Source organism: Mus musculus, chromosome 16, assembly GCF_000001635.26.
Source record: "Mus musculus strain C57BL/6J chromosome 16, GRCm38.p6 C57BL/6J".
In the NCBI taxonomy this organism is placed as follows: domain Eukaryota; kingdom Metazoa; phylum Chordata; class Mammalia; order Rodentia; family Muridae; genus Mus; species Mus musculus.
The window spans coordinates 14,130,485-14,147,676 of record NC_000082.6 but is presented as its reverse complement, the minus strand read 5'-3'; the positions used below and the strand labels follow the sequence as shown (position 1 = coordinate 14,147,676).

Here is a 17,192-nt window from a genome sequence, read left to right as displayed (position 1 = left end):
TCTAAATGAAAATTATAATGTGGTTGAAGTACTTTGGAGACAGCTTTGTTTAAGTGTAATAATCTTAACAAGAGTTGGTAGTTTTGGCTTTCTTAGGGGTGCTATTCTCTCTTCCATCTGTCATGCAGCCCCAGATTCTGTAGTCTCCAGACAGTGGATGACATAGACAGGTGATAAAATAGAACTCCACAGTGTACCTTAACCTTGCAGATTGTGAACGAAATACATCGTGGAAAGCTTAGTGACTTGGAAGTTGACTTCCTTTCCCTCCCCTCCCCTCCCCTCCCCTCCCCTCCCCTCCCCTCCCCTCCCCTCCCCTCCCCTCCTTTTCCTTTCCTTCCCTTTCCTTTGAGACAGGGTTTCTCTGTGTAGCCCTGGCTCTCCTGGAACTCACTCTGTAGACCAGGCTGGCCTCGAACTCAGAAATCCACCTGCCTCTGCCTCCCAAGTGCTGGGATTAAAGGCATGCGCCACCACGCGCAGCTCTCCTATTCTTTTCTTAAGAGAGATAAAAAGTTCAAGCAATTAGAAATGAAAATTAGGACAGTAATCCTTCCATTTTTTACATGGAGAACCAGTTCTGAAAGAAACTGAGATCCACTTGTAACCTTGCACTCCCAACAAGAGTCACTGAAGAGCCTTTCCTTCTGTGCTACCTACGAGGGTCAGGAGTTGGGGAGGATTTCTATACTCTCAGTATGTAGGAGGACCAAGAACTTAACACTAGCCTGGGCTACACTGTGAGACCTTTGTTTAAAAAATAATGTGGACCAAGTGTGTGGCAGTTTTCTAATCCTCACTCTTGTTCAATGACGCTTTTGATAAATAATCACAGGTAACCGTTGCTCACATAAATGCTACTGCAAAGAATGCTGCTGATGATAAACTCCGTCAGAGCCTGCGAAGGTTCGCAAACACGCACACTGCTCCAGCTACTGTGGTTCTTGTGTCAAGTAAGTGTCAAAGTTTTAACCACACTCAGTGCATGGGAATTATCAGAAATGACAAGCCAAAGAATCATAGAGACGTGAACACAGGGCCCGCAGTACTGATTGTTTGCAGCTGTTTAGAGACACAGCTGAGTCTACCGCCTGGTGTAGCTTACCCCATCCTATAATCTCAGCATGTAGGAGGCTAAGGCAGGAGGGTCAAGCATGCAGACTGGCTTGGGCTACATAGAGAACAGTTAACTGAAAAACTTAAGAAAGAAAACAGAATCTAATTTTTTAGTTGTTCTCCATGAGTTATTGCAGAGCCAGTTTATTCAAGAAAATGTTTGTTTTATTTTGTGTGTATGTGGGGGTGGGTATTAGAACTTAAAAAATGCAAGATGAATAATTTCAGATTTGTGTCTCCCCAACGTGTTAGTACCTGCTCTCTGTTAATATTAGAAGGTAGCCAGGTCTTATGTGTGTGATGTGATTGCCCTGTCATGCTAACCCTTCGAGAGAAATGTGCTCTTGTTCAAAAGGGGGAGAGTGCCTGAGCCTGAGCCTGAGCCTGGTCTGCCTGCCTTCTTATACATGGCACTAGCTGTCCAGGGCTATCTCTGTTGAATGTTTCTAATGCTTGTATTTTTCCTTTCAGCTGATGTCAATTTTGCGTTGGAACTCAGTGATCTTAGGCACCGGCACGGTTTCCACATCATTTTGGTACATAAAAACCAGGCCTCTGAAGCCTTGTTACATCATGCTAACCAGCTGATCAGATTTGAAGAGTTCATTTCTGATCTCCCCCCTCGGTTACCACTGAAGATTCCTGTGAGTGGGTTTCTGTTGCCTTTGCTGTTTTCTAGGTAGATTTTGGAGACAGAGAGACTGCCTAGTCCAATGGAAAGCATCACAGCCTACTGCAGCCTTTTGAGCCTCTCTCTTATCTCATTTGTTTTGAGGACTTCCAAGCTTGTGGCTTTACTTCAGAGATAGGCACTTGCCATTGTCCCCAGTGCTAGAGATGCTTTTTCATATAAAATGGATGGAAAAGTGGAAGAAGCATCGTTTTGCTCCCAGGTATTATGGGTAAAGAGCATGGCAAGAGCTCACATTCTTGTGTGTCTGCCTTCAGATACGCAGAACAATCGTGCATCTCGGGCGATTTTTTTTTTCCCTAAGCTACCAGAAGCTGTGCTTGTTTCAGTATGTATCTTGTCGTGCATGGGGCCACTGGGTGTTGTAGGATATGTATATTAGGAGAGTGTGAACACATTCCCAGGCTCAACATTTTCTAGAATTGATTTGGGATAAGGATGATTGCCACAGAGCTGAGCCATGTGTATACTGCTTGGGGGAATGCATGTGTAACTCTGAAAGAAATTCTAGCAGTGATAGGAAAGACTTCCATTCTTCCATTCCAGGAGAATGACAGTAATACATTAAATGCACTTTTAATATATAATTTCATAAAATCACTTTATGGTTGCAGGTGTATCTTATAAACGATTATGTCCAACCCAGTACTTGGGACATATACCTGTAATCTCAACATTTAAAAGTTAGAAGCAGTGTCTCACAAGTTCCAGGCTAACCTGGGTTGCATAGCTCCTGTTCAGCCAGGGCTGCATCGTGAGACCCTGTCTCAAAAACAAGAAGAAAGGATGGCATCCAGTGCCATCACAGGAGGAGGTGGGCGTTAGTGTTAGTACCAGATGCCAGCAAGCCCAGGGTCTGTCCTAATCAAAACCATGTGAAGGAGGTTGGAGGACCTAGTCCAGGGGATAACATTCCAGCCTCCTGCAGCCTTTGAGCCTCTCTCTTGTCTCATTTGTTTGGGGACTTGTGGCCAGAGCTGCATTACTTGCCTCCTGTATCTGTCTTGTGCTCTCGAACTGTAAATGGCCATTAGTCAAGCAGAGAGCTTGCCCATGTAGGAGGTCTTATGATTGAAAAGGACCAGTTATCCAGAATAGTCAGTCATGTGGGGTGCTTTTTGTGCTGGGAAATATTAACAAATGAACCTACCGACTCTCTGTGTTCCTGCTTCTCAGCCTGCTAGCTCCTATGTTTTGAGAGAGAGGGTTTTTTTGTTTGTTTGTTTGTTTTAATTTAGTTAAACAGAAAGGGTGATATGTTGCAGGATTTTCCCTGTCCAATTACACTAGGGCAGTGGGAGGCCTGTGATTGGACAGGGGAAAGGGAGGTGGAGCTAAGAGTTGGAGAGACGGAGCATCTCAGAGAAAGGAAGATGGCGGTGGACTTGAATCAACTTGACTGTGCCCAGCCACAGGTTGTTATGCTATCATAAAGGTTAGAATATTGGGATAATTTGTCTAATCTAGGTGGTCAGCTTTTATCATTATCAATTGGTTCTGAAATTATTGTATTGGCATCTTGTGTATTGAGAATTTATTGATATATAAATATGATTGGTTAACTATAAGCAGAGTCTTGTTTTTACTGGGTTACTGGGTATTGTGTTATGAAACCACGAGGATGGCGAATCTATTTGGTTATTGGAATGTGGGACAGAGCTGGTCCCGGAACATAATGTTGTGGCCCACCAGTGCTGGTACTAGAGCAGGAATGTGGCCTGGCAGGGCTGGAGAGTTGGCGGGTTGAGAGAAGCAGGAGCCTGGAGAGTTGGTGGGTTCATTTATTAACATTTCTTGCAACAGCTTTCTCATTCACTAGAGTGGTAATGGCACAGCTTTTCTTCCCTGGTTTTTAGCCCAGCCCTTAGTAAGTTATGCTGACTTTGCCTGGGTTTTGAGTTGCTGGTGTCACCGGAAGAGTGAGGTTTTGTTGATAACTTGTTGACATAACCCATGTAAAGAGAAAGTTCCCAATACAAAAAAGTATTGTTAGTGGAAAAACAAAAACAACATGGAGAGCATAGAACCTCCCAGGCCTACCATGAGGGACTATTGTTTACAGGTTTGCACTGCTCTCCAAATGCTAAAAAAAAATTAAGTCACATGTCTTTTTTTTTTTTTCAACTTAATATCGTAACTTGGGTGTTTTCTATGCCTACTTAAAATACTGGTATGCATTTCACATATTTTTAGCCATTAGAGTGCTGACTGACAAGCTTGGGGGGTGGTAGTGTACGAGTTTAATTCCAGGACTCAGTAGGCAGAGGCAGGCTAATCTGTCAAGTTTGAGGCCAGCCTGGTCTGCAGAGCTACTTTCAGGACAGCCAGGGCTACACAGAGAAACCCGGTTTGTCTTGAAAGCCAAAATAAACAAAAAATGAACTGATAGCGTGCCTGTGGCTGACCATTGATTTGTTTAAGCAGTCTGCCTATTACTGGACAAGTTTCTTCAAAGTTTTTTTTTTTTTTAAACCATTTCCAGCTAGCTCATCCAGGGACTCTTTGGAGGGTGCATTCTCAGCTGTGGTAGCTCTGGGTTAGAAGTTTTTGGTAAAGTTTTTCTTGTGCTCCAAGAAAGTGATATTGAGTCCTACTCTTATCATTGAGAAGTACAAGTGTCTCTTTTAAGATGTTTGCCAGTGTGACAAGTTAAAAAGTACTATCTGCATATAGTTAACCTTACTAAACCTTTTTTTTTTTAAGCAAAATTTTTCTTTTGCTATTGTTGCCCTTGGATATTTTTCTATGGCTCCAGTTTTAGTCTCTGCACAGTTATCTTCATTCTCTTAGTGTTTGCACTGTTTTATTTCTTGGTGCATACATTCCAGGTTATCTGGAAGGGTTCTAACCATGGAAGTAACAGGCTATTGACTAACAAGTATATTTCAATGTCTTGTAATATTTACTGTGTTGTACCTTCAGTTTGAAATGGTTTCCATGTGATGTCTGCCGTCAGTGGTGATCCCTCCTCCCCAGGCAGCTAGTCACCAGTCTCTAGGTTGACCTTTTCTGGACATTGTATAGAAACGGAATTACTCACTATAGCTGTGCCTAGCCGATTATTGGAAGCAGCATTACACTGAATAGTTGTAATGTTGCTGTTCTTTCCTCTTGTGTCTCAGCTGAAGTGCAGACATGACTTGTTCTTGCTTTGAAATTGAATGTATACTTTTGACTGAACCTGATATAACACTTTTTTCCCATGCTTGCAGTGCCACACTCTACTCTATGTTTATAACCTGCCAGCAAATAAAGATGGCAAGAGCATCAGCAACAGGCTCAGGCGCCTCTCTGATAACTGTGGTGGCAAGGTGCTGAGTATCACAGGCTGCAGCGCAATTCTCCGCTTCATAAACCAGGACAGTGCAGAGCGGGCCCAGAAGCGAATGGAAAATGAAGATGTCTTTGGCAACAGGATCATCGTGTCCTTTACTCCAAAACATAGAGAATTCTTTGAAGCCAAGAGTTCAAATGCTATTGCCGACAAAGTGAAGTCTCCCAAAAAAGTTAAGAACACAAAATTGTGCCTCATCAAAGACACAAGTGAACAGTCACCCAGTGTCAAAGCCATGCCAGGGAAAGTGTTGCAGGCAAATTCTGGATCTGCTACAAAAACCACAAACATTAAAAGTTTACAGGTAATTTTGATATCTCTTGCTTTCTGAAGTTTATGGCAGGTTTGGTTTCTTTCTGTGTGCTCTGGGACTTCTGGCTCCTGTTGTGTCTTCTTTGGTGTTTGCTGAGATTCGATCATTTTACTCTATGTAGAATCTAACCCAACTGAGATACTTAGGTTTAAGGCCACTGCACTTGTGTCTTTATAGGAGCTGTGCCGAATGGAGTCAAAGTCTGGCAATAGAAACAGTGACCATCAGCAAGGCCATGGGAGGCTGGCAGCACTGCCTAACAGTGGTCCAACTGCTTCAGTGCCCATCGTGAAGAACACAGGTGTGACAGAGCCACTTTACAGAAGCAGTCAGAAGTATGTCCAGTTTTTCTTTCATAGAAGTTGCTTCTCTGAAATTATGGAGACCTGTGACATTACTCTCAAATTGTTTGTGCTTTTAGAAAAGAGAACCCCAGTTCCCAGAGCACTGTCAACTCTCCTGTAGAGAAGAAGAAGAGAGAGGAGACTGTCTTCCAAGTAAGCTACCCATCCGCATTCAGCAAGCTGATCGCCTCAAGGCAAGTCAGCCCTCTGCTCACCTCTCAGTCTTGGTCTCCGAGGTAAGCCCAGCTTTTCACCCGTGCCGTGGCTACACAACAGGAAGGTTACAGATCACTGCGTTAGCGGAGACATCTCTCACTGCCAGGCCCTCCCTTCAGGTTCCATAGCTGACATTCTGAGGCAATGCATTCCTCTATTGTTCCTCTTCCATGTGGAAAGCTAGGTAAGTCCACGCCAACAGGGAAGAATGTTACGATGTCCTCATGGTCAGGTGTGGCGGTGCATACCTGGATTCTCAGAATTTGGGAGGCTGAGACAGGAGACTCACAAGCCTGATGACTTCAAGGCCCGCCTGTGTAACTTACCAAGACCTTAAATAAAACACCAATTAGACAAACAACATCTTACACTCTTTGTGTGTGTGTGTGTGTTCAGGGAAGCCAAAATGAGACGTGCGTTGGCTGCTCTTAGTATGGCTCTTCATAGAAGGCTGCTGGAAACCCACTTTGTGAGACTTGGCAGATGGGACTACTATAAAGACCAGTTCTCAGACTGCATTTTCTGTGCAGAGCTGGTTAAGAATCACTGCAAAAGCCAAGTACAGTGTTGCACACTGTTGATCCTAGCACTTGGGAGGCAGTGATCTTAGATTTCTGTGAGATCTAGTCTAGCCTGGTCTACATAGTGAATTTCAGGACAGCAGAAGCTACACGGTGAGACCCTGTCTCAAAAAATTAAAAAAGAAAAAAAAATTACTGTAGAAAGGAAATGTATAATTTCTCGTGTAACGGTCGACACCAGAGCCTGCCTTCAGTCAGAGGAGGTTAAAATTAAGCATCAGAGGCTAATTTTTTTAAAAGATTTATTTATTTTTTTATTTATATGAGTACACTGTCACTGTCTTCAGACACACACTAGAAGAGGGCATCAAATCCCATTACAAATGGTTGTGAGCCACCATGTGGTTGCTGGGAAATGAACCCAGGACCTCTGGCAGAGTAGTCAGTGCCCTTAACTGCTAAGCCATCTCTTCAGCCTGAGGCTAAAATTTTAAATGTGTAAGACTAAAATGCTGAGAGTAGAATTTTGAATTCTGCAAGGCTTCCTAAGGAATATTCCTTTTTGCTTTAAATATTTCTGTGAAATAACATTTGATATTGAATAATTTTTTTATTGAGGTCCACTCATACTTTAGACATAAATCAGCATAGATTTAAGGTAAAACATATTGCAAAATCAAATAGGAAAGTTTCTTCATCAGTAGCTTCAGACAAAGCCAGAGTGGCAGAACCTCAGTGCATAGAACGGTATCTTATGTGTTTTCTCCAGGAGTATGTCTCCAAACCTTTTGAATAGAGCCTCACCACTTGCTTTCAACATTGCCAATCCCAGCAGCGGTGCTGACTGCCCAGACCCATTTGCAAATGGTGTTGACATCCAGGTCAGCAATGTGGACTACAGGCTGTCCCGGAAGGAGCTGCAGCAGCTCCTCCAGGAAGCCTTTTCCAAGCATGGCCAGGTAACTTCAGTCTTGTTATTTGGGTAATGGTTTGGATTTTTGAAAGTGGGTCATATTTTCAAGACAGGATCTCAACTCCATAGCTCAAACATTGTGAGAGTCTTTCTGTCTCAACCTTCCAATTGATACGATGGAAAGCATAAACTACAATGCTCAGCTTCACTCTTTCGTATTTTTTTTCTTAATTAGAACTTTTTAAGTTTATTGAAATGAAAAGGTCAACATATTTTTTTTTAATTAGGTGTTTTCTTCATTTCCAATGCTACCCCAAAAGTCCCCCCAAACCCTCCCCCCCCCACTCCCCTCCCCCCACTCCCACTTCTTGACCCTGGCGTTCCCCTGTACTGAGGTATATAAAGTTTGCAAGACCAAGGGCCTCTCTTCCCAATGATGGCCGACTAGGCCATCTTCTGATACATATGCAGCTAGAGACACGAGCTCCGGGGGTACTGCTTAGTTCATATTGTTGTTCCACCTATAGGGTTGCAGACTCCTTTAGCTCCTTGGGTACTTTCTCTAGCTCCTCCATTGGGGGCCCTGTGATCTATCCAATAGATGACTGTGAGCATCCACCTCTGTGTTTGCTAGGCTCCGGCATAGCCTCACAAGAGAACCCTTTCACTTTTTAAAGAGGATTTATTTTTAAATAAGTTGTATATGGGTGCCCTTGGAGGCCAGAGGTGTCAGATCTCTTGGAGCCAAAGTTTCAGGAGGTTTTAAGCTGCCCAGTATGGATGTCTTGACTGAACTCTGGTCCTCTGGAAGACCAGGGAAAGAGTGTTGTAAGCTCTTAACTGATGAGCTGTTTCTCCAGTTGTGTATCCACCCCCCACCTCCCCAACCCCCACCCTCAGGTCCTTGCTGGTTTTATTGAACTGGTGGAGTTCAATGCCAGAGGGCCTAATTGGACACACATAGCCATAGCTGGGACATGGGTATGACTGGGCAGGTTTGAACTTCTTTGCCCTTCTCTGTGTTAGAAGAAATGTAGAACACATAGTTTTTATGACATCACCCCAGAGAAAATAAAACTAGCCATGAGAAGTGCCTGTCATAGATGGAGGGACTTATTTAGAGCTATATGCAGAAATACAGAAAGTCTAAAGCAGTGGTTCTCAACCTTACTAAGGCTGACCTTTTAATAGAGCTCCTCATGTTGTGGTGACTCCCCACCGTAAAATCATTTCATTGTTACTTTGTAACTAATTTTGCTACTGTTATGAACTGTAATATATAAGTATCTGATATGTATGACATCTGATAGGACACTCTTGTGAAAGCGTTGTTTGACCACCAAAGAGGTCTTGACCCACAGGTTGAGATCCACTGGTCTAAAATAATGTTGGCTACGTCTCAATGTACACAGCCCAGTATTTAGGTGCAGCTTGCTTAAAAAAAAAAAAAAAAAAAGCACCTTTTATAAACCTGGTATTTTGCAGAGTTGTAGAAACTTTGAGTTTGCCTCTGAGAGTGGTCTGTGCCAGAGCAAAAAGGCAGCCTGACCAGGATAGTTTCTTTGAAGATTACTTTCACTCTGGTCACTTGCAGTATCTCATTCAGACAAGTGACCTTGTGCAGGCCCTGACAGTTCACTTTAACTTTTGTAGTTGACAGGCTCTAGGTAGATACTGGTAGTGCAGTTTTATTTTGTTCTGTTGCAGGTGAAGAGTGTTGAGCTCAGTCCCCATACTGATTACCAGCTCAAGGCCATTGTGCAGATGAGAAACCTGCACGAAGCAATCTGTGCAGTGAACAGCCTCCATAGGCACAAAATTGGCAGCAAGAAGATACTGGTCTCACTCTCCACAGGAGCTGCCAACAAGTCACTCTCTTTACTAAGGTAAAAAAACATCCCAGCCATGCACTTCAGAACATAACAACTTGACCCACAGATAGTTTGGAAAATAATTAAAATTAATTTTATCACATTCCCATTCCTCCTGTATGCAATAATGGTTACTGTGAATTGATAGGGTTTGAAATATGCCCTCTGGCTCTTGTTCAAGTCATTAAGCAAAAGACAAACACAGCTTGAACTTGGCAGGCCCTTGGGAGTGAAATAGCATGCTGCATACCCAGGGCAGGTTCTTTTTGTTTGGTTGGTTTTTGGGTTTTTTTTTTTGTTTTGTTTTGTTTTTTTGTTTTTTTTTTTTTTTTTTTTTTTTTTTTTTTTTGAGACAGGGTTTCTCTGTGTAGCCCTGGCTTGGCTGTCCTGGAACTCACTTTGTAGACCAGGCTGGTCTTGAACTCAGAAATCCACCTGCCTCTGCCTCCCGAGTGCTGGGATTAAAGGCGTGCGGCATCCACCAGAGCAGGTTCTAAGACTAGCAGAGTTCTACAGTAAAGCACAGAATCCTGAAAAGTGTCCAGTCCTGCCTCAGAATCCTAGTGCTGACTGAGTGGGTGTAGGCTCTTGTGACTATAGCAGGTCCCCGTGCCGCTGTGGGGAGTGAAGTGAGATTCACTCTGTGCTGCAATATCAGGGATCTTCTCTGTGACTTGTACCTGGCCAGTATTTGAAGTTGTGGTGGTTTTTGTTTTTGGTTGGTTGGTTGCTTGCTTGGTTGTGTTTCTTAGAATAAAAATAATACTCAGGTTTTTGCAGTGTTTGGGGAACAGAGAAAAAAAGGATTAAAACCACTAATTCTGTGGCCCTAGGCTAATCACCCTTCTGGGTTGAGCTTTTTCTTTGTCTTTCTTTGAGTATTTTTAGTACCTTTTTGGAAAGGGTGATGAAGATGATACTGTATGCAGTTACATGTCCACTCACTGCAGAAATTCCAGTCCCATCCATCTCACACATAAGCCACACATGGCAAGAGATAATTCAAGCTGTTCTGCCTTCACTCTGAGTTAAAACCCAGTATATCTCCCCTATCCCCCTGTCCTCAGGACAGTCCATGATTTTCTGCTACACAGATGTGTGACATGGTGTTCCTGAGTCCTAGAGAATCCAGGGAATGAATTGATCAGTTTTCACAGCTTGTCCTAAAAATCCTTTTGATTTTCTTTTTAACTTTTCTGAAGAAAAGTAGAATGTAACATTGCAGAAACTAGTAAGTTTACTTTGTTTGACATTGTGTTAATTTTATAAATCTTTTAAAAATATACTTTGTAATACATGGGAGTGGTCTGTTCTCTAACTCATGGATTTTGTCCCACAGCACAGAAACAATGTCTATTCTTCAGGATGCTCCTGCCTGTTGCTTGCCTCTCTTTAAATTTATAGACATCTATGAAAAGAAGTAAGTATTGTTCTGTTGCTGCACTGGTGGACTGATGACTTCCACATAAAAATGCTGCCATGCTCGCCCTTAAGGAACTTCTCACCAGGGAAGACAGACAAAGCGGATTGTGCTGTTTAGACTGGAAATAAGACTTAAACAACTTTATTTTTAGCAGATTTAAACTTAAGTTCCTCTCATAGTCATAGTTAGGGTTTTGTTGCTATGAGGAGACACCATGACAATGACAGATTTTCTAAAGGAAAACATTGAATTGGGGCTGGCTTATAGTTTCAGAGGTTTAGTCTGTTGTCATCATCATTGCATGCAGGCAGACATGGTGCTATAGAGGTAACTAAGAGTTCTACTTCTGAATCCCTGGGCAGCAGGAAGATAGACACTGGGCCTGGCTTGAGACTCTGAAAATCTACCCTTAGTTAACATACGTCTTTCTGACAAAGCCAATTTTGTTCCAACAAGGACATATATAGGGGTCATTTTCATTCAAACCACTACATTCTACTCCCTGGCCCCCATAGACTTAATAGCCATTTCGTAATGCAAATTGCATTTACACCAAGTTCAAAAGTCCCCAAAGTCTATCACAGTCTCAACACTCCAGCATTCAAAGTCTCTGATACCCATGGCAGTCTCTTTAACTGTAATCTGGAAAATCAAATTAAAAAGGCAGATCACATACTTCTTTTTTGTTTGTTTGTTTGTTTGTTTTTTGATGCAGGATTTCTCTGTATAGCCCTGACTGTCCTGGAACTCACTCTGTAGACCAGGCTGTCCTCAAACTCAAAATCCACCTCCCTCTGCCTCCTTCTGTGATTAAAGGCGTACGCCACCACTGCCCGACTCAGATCACATACTTCTAACATACAGTGGCATAGACAATACCTTACCATTCCAAAAGGGAGGAATAGAATATAATGAGGAAATACTGCACCAAAGCAAGACTGAAAACCAGCTGGGCAAACTCCAAACTCTGCATGTCTGATGTCAGAATGCTCTTCAGATCTCTGACTCCTTTCAGCTTTCTTGACTGCAGCAGCACACTTCTTTCTCTTGGGCTGGTTCCATTCCGTGTTATCTGGTTTACTCGGAAAGTATCACATGGCTTTGGTATCTCCAATATTTTGGGGTCTCCACGGCATTCCAGGTGTCATCTTCACAGTCACACAGTGGCAATTTTATGCCATTGTGCAAGTACACTCCTGACATATGCTTGGTAAAACTAATTTCAATAACTTTCTCCTATTCTTGAGTCTAAGCCAGAACCATGTGGCCAAAGCTGCCAAATTTTACTGCTTCCTGGAGCTGGAACATGGTCGCTTATTTAATTACATCTTCAACAGCTTTCTGTTTTCAATGGTTTCTCTCTCTGCCTAAGCTTAGCTGTCCTGGAACTCACTCTGTAGACCAGGTTAATCTCAAATTCAAAGATCAACCGGCCTCTGCCTTCTGAGTGCTGGAATTAAAAGTGTGCACTGCCTGCCTGGCCAGAAGCTTTTCCTTAACTCCCTTTTTACATCTCTTTAATTCCTTTTCATAAAGTGGAAGGTTAGCTGGGTGAGGGCCTTGCCCTTTATGCCCTTTATTCCACTTAGCAACTTCTGTCTTAGTTAGGGTTTCTATTGCTGTGAAGAGACACTATGACTGTGGCAGCTCTTAAAAAGGAAAACATTTCGTTGGAGCTGGTTTAGTCTATTATTGTCACACAAGCATCTGAAACCTCAAAGCCTACCCCTCGTGACATACTTCCTCTCACAGGGCCATACTTCCTAACAGTACCACTTGGTAAGAGCTTATGGGGACTGTTTTCATTCAAACCATCATAGCTTCTAAAGCTAAGTCTTCTTGTCTGTCTGTCTGTCTTACATACTAGTTTATTATTCTTTCAGTGGTGTTTGTGAGCTTGCTCTATACTTTAGACAGGAATTAGAATCTTCCTAATTGTCCAATGTAAAGTAGATACATAGCAGGCATTAGTGGAATGAAAGGCTGAATGAGGCACTGCAGAAAATGTGGATTTGCATTTGTTCTGTATCCAAAGAGGTTTTTTTTTTAAAGGAAAGAGATCTCACAAAATCTTCTGTGAGTCAAAGAGAAATGTCAATGAAAAGGAGGTATAGGCAAGAGAGAGTGCTGCTTCAGAGGTCCAGCCAACAACAGCAAGGGGAGTATGCAGTTATTCTGAGTGATGAGCCGATTTGTGGATTAGAGGAACAAGGGGAAGAGAGGTGTGGTGGTAAGAACTGTTCTCAGGAAGAGGGAGAAAAGAGGCAATGTTCTATGCCAGTCAATTGTGTGCTGATGTAATTGGAGTACAAAGAACTATGACATAGAAATTTTAAGCCTCTTTGAGACCTGGTGGCTGGCATTTGGGAGTGGAGGCCAGAGGAGTTCGAGACATACTCATCTGTGCATTCCAGACATGAGATGGCTGTCTGAAAAAGTAAATAGATGGATGGATAGATGGTGGGTGGGCTAGAGTAGAGGTTCTCAAACCTGTATATAGTGACCCCTTTGGGGTTGAATGACCCTTTCACAGGGATAACATACCAGGTATCCTGCATATCAGGTAGCTACATTGCTATTCATAACAGTAGCAAAATTACAGTTATGAAGTAGCAACAAAAATAATTTTATGGGTAGGAGTCACCACAACATGAGGAACTGTATTAAAGGGTCACAGTATTAGGAAGGTTGAGAACCACTGGACTAGAGAGATGATTCAACAGTTAGGAGGAAAACTGACTGCTCTTGTAGTAGACCCAGATTCAATTCCCAGCACATGGCAGCTCACATCTACTTATAACTATCTGCAGTGGATCTGGCCCTTTTCTGACCTTCAAGAGCACCATACATACATGGTGCACAGACATATATGTAGGCAAAACATGTACATACATCAAAGAATAATTTTTAAAGACAGTCTTTTTTTTTTTTTTAAAGGACTGGTGTTGGGTAGGAAACAAGATGGCAGAGCTAAACATATGGGACATGTTTAACAGGAAGCAGTTTGTTGAGTAGAAGGTTGTGTTGGGTCTTGGTTTTGGACATAAAAGTTGTAGCGCATCCTTGGAATCTCAATGTAGAGAGAGTTGGAGTGCTATTTTGGAGGCTCTGTGTGAGTGATGTTGGCTCTGAAAGCAATAGCTGCTATTTGGTTTAGAGGCATTATTTATGATGGGCAGGGAAGCAGATAGAACCAGAAGAGGTGGAAGGGAAAGCTGGATGGAAGGCTAAGGAATAAAGCAAGGTCCCAGAGGGTAAGGGAAAGTAAAGAAAGTATGTGGAAAGAGAACATGCCAGACATGGGGGGGAGGGGACCTGGGGGATGAGGTTTGAGGACAACTGGCTTAGAGCCAGGAAGGAAGAGGTTAGAGCCTGAATGGATGTCAATCCTGAGAGGTTAGTTATTTTCTCTCTAAAGAAGATGGGAGTTTAGGAGCAAGAATAAGAGAGCACAGAGAGAATGCATATCTTCCTGTGTGGGGAGACTCCAGAGACTGGTGTTGGTAGGGATGAAGCTTGATGGATGTAGGCACTAGGAATAGAACCTGGAGAGGTAAAAAGGAATTAACTAATACCCAGGCCTAATCACACTTGGTCCTCACTTAGCAGGTGTGGTACAAATTACACAACATTTAAAGACAGCAAAGTTGAGACTCAAACCGGTTGTGTGTCTTAATTAAGTTTATAAAAGGCTGAAGTAGAGTCAGCATGTGAACTCAAATCTGTCTGCATCCAGAGCCTGGGCCATTATTCTCCAGCTGTAGCAGGTCCAGCTCAGAATTGAGGAGTCCAGGTACAGAGGGGAGTGGTCCAAAAGTTGAAATCAGTGTAATTCGAACAGCTCTCTAAAGGAGTGTACTTCAGAGGGCAGTGGTTGGAGGTAACACATGTTGAGAGCACTCCCATCTTAGACACTGAGGACACTGGCATGGGAAGGCGCTATGAAATGGTAGTACAGTTGTAGCCAGCAGGGAGCCATGTGGTTTCAAGAGTAAGTGAACTTAGTCAGTAGTTTCATTTTACTCTTGGAGGATGGGAAAGCCATTCTGTGTTGTCTTATTAAACAGGTCAGGTATTTCTACAAATCAAAGGAAACATTCTAAACCAACATCTCTTTCCTGTTCTTAGGTATGGACACAAGTTAAATGTGTCTGATTTATATAAATTAACAGACACTATTGCAATCCGTGAACAGGGAAACGGGCGATTGGTGTGTCTCTTACCTAGTAATCAGGCCCGCCAGAGCCCCCTGGGCTCTTCCCAGTCACATGATGGCTCCTCCTCAAACTGCAGCCCAGTTCTGTTTGAAGAGTTGGAGTATCACGAACCTGTCTGCAAGCAGCACTGCTCTAACAAGGACTTCAGGTACATCAGTGCCCTCCAAAAAGTGTGAGCAGGGAATGCTTTCCACTCCTGAGAAGTCAGTCAGCTCACTGTTTGCTCTCTTTCCTGCAGTGAACTTGTGTTTGATCCAGACTCTTACAAGATTCCTTTTGTGGTTCTCTCTTTGAAAGTGTTCGCACCTCAAGTTCATAGTCTTCTGCAGACCCACCAGGGCACTGTGCCTTTGCTAAGGTGAGCCATGTTAGCCATTGGGAGTAAAGCGCTGATAGGGTCATTCCTGGAGTCTGCCTACTGATGGAAGCAAGGATTAGAAGGAGGGCTCTGTCCTAAGGTTGAAGCTTCGAGAAATAGATTGTGCACTTAGTATTTCAACGAGAAACTGGGTTTATGTTGAATTTCACAAAAGTGAGAACAGTTTCTTCATCACAGGAAAGAGATGCTTTCAATTTGGAAGCTGCACAAGTGCCATGAGAGTGCGTCATTTCCCCTGTGTACAGGGGCCGAGGCGGTAAGGGAGATCATTCATCAGAGGGCATTGCATCACTCTGGGCTGCAGACAAAGGCCAACTCGAGACTTGGTGGCCTTGACAACCCACAGTGCTCTATCTAACTCCCTACTGAACCCTGCCCAGGCATTTTACAGCTATTAGAGTGTGTCACAGAGGGCTGGTGAGCTGGCTCAGTGGGGAGGAGCATTGACTGCTCTTCCAAAGGTCCTGAGTTCAAATCCCAGCAACCACATGGTGGCTCACAACCATCCGTAACGAGACCTGATGCCCTCTTCTGGTGTGTCTGAAGACAGCTACAGTGTACTTACATATAAGAAATAAATCTTAAAAAAAAAAAAAAAGAATGTGTCACAGAGACAGTGCTCCAGCAGCTGCTTCTCACCAGATACACTGGTTAAAGCCTGCTATTCTGCCAGCACTGCCCTTTTCCTTACTCTCACTTACCTTTCATCCCTTCAGCTTTCCAGATTGCTATGCTGCGGAGTTTGGTGACCTAGAAATTACGCAAGACAGCCACAAGGGTGTCCCCTTAGAGCACTTCATCACCTGCATTCCAGGAGTGAACATTGCCACTGCTCAGAATGGCGTCAAAGTAGTGAAGTGGATTCACAACAAGCCCCCACCTCCCAACACTGGTAGGTGGGCCAGGGTCAGAGATTGAGCCCTAAACTCCCACCTGTCTTCTGGGAGGACAGGAGGAAGCTGTGGGTTTGATTTCAAACAGCAGCACCATTTTCACCAGAATGTCTCCTCCAATCTTAAAACTCCCCAGATGTTAAGGACTTGGTAGAACCTGACTTCTGAAGATACCAAAATTGGGCCAGCATGCTGGCTCAGAGAATAAAGACACCCACCATGAAGCCTAAAAATCTTAAGTTTGAACACCAGGATACACATGGTGGGAGGAGAGAGCCAGCTCCCATGTTCATGAGTGTACACACGCACACAAACACACACGCACACAAACACAGACACTCGTCCTTTTCTTTGACTCTAATGTGTCTTCCTTCTTCGGCTTGCACTTCTGTTTAAAGGTAGAAGAGTAACTGGAAGCCTGGCCTGAGTCAGCAGCTCTGGGGGAGGCCTGGACAGAAGCTCCTTCCTAAACCTTGTCCTCCTCTCTCAGTCTTAGGCTGCTCGGGGCAGACTCCACGGGAGACTCAGCCTCTCTCTGTGCTGAGTCCACAAATCCCCTCAACTTCTCGATAAAGTTTCATCTTCTTTTTTTTTTTTATTGGAAGTAGTGTCTTATATAACCAAGGCTTGTCATAAATTCATAATCCTCTTGCTTCAGCCTCCTCTGCCTCAATGCTGAGATTAATTTAAGGACATTTGCCGCTATACTCGCTCTATTTAGGCTTTTTTAAAAAAATAATTTATTTGTATTTATGTTCATTGGTGTTTTCCCTGCATGTATGTCTGTGTGAGGGTGTTAGAAACTCTGAAACTGGACTTACAGACAATTGTGAGCTGTCATGTGGGTGCTGGGAATTGAACCTGGGTTCTCTGGAAGAACAGCAGCCTGTGTTCTTACTGCTGAGCCATCTCTGCAACACCCTTTTCCAGATAAGCTTTTTTTCTTGTGTAAGCACTTTTT

At 43.3% G+C, this 17,192-nt stretch overlaps 1 protein-coding gene across 3 annotated transcripts in view; it reads left to right on the top strand.

The window, feature by feature from the left end:
* Marf1 (meiosis regulator and mRNA stability 1) overlaps positions 1-17,192 on the top strand; it is a 50,113-nt gene that overhangs the window by 11,602 nt on the left and 21,319 nt on the right. For 2 of the 3 annotated variants that reach the window (NM_001081154.2, XM_006522019.2), the window contains exons 6-16: positions 836-953; positions 1,588-1,760; positions 5,020-5,445; positions 5,632-5,789; positions 5,876-6,034; positions 7,305-7,494; positions 9,156-9,334; positions 10,659-10,739; positions 14,871-15,107; positions 15,198-15,317; positions 16,055-16,230. In NM_001081154.2, the coding sequence (NP_001074623.1) occupies positions 836-953; positions 1,588-1,760; positions 5,020-5,445; positions 5,632-5,789; positions 5,876-6,034; positions 7,305-7,494; positions 9,156-9,334; positions 10,659-10,739; positions 14,871-15,107; positions 15,198-15,317; positions 16,055-16,230 (2,017 nt within the window). The remainder of the gene's footprint in view (positions 1-835; positions 954-1,587; positions 1,761-5,019; positions 5,446-5,631; positions 5,790-5,875; positions 6,035-7,304; positions 7,495-9,155; positions 9,335-10,658; positions 10,740-14,870; positions 15,108-15,197; positions 15,318-16,054; positions 16,231-17,192) is intronic. The other variant, XM_006522018.3, reaches the window with a different exon arrangement.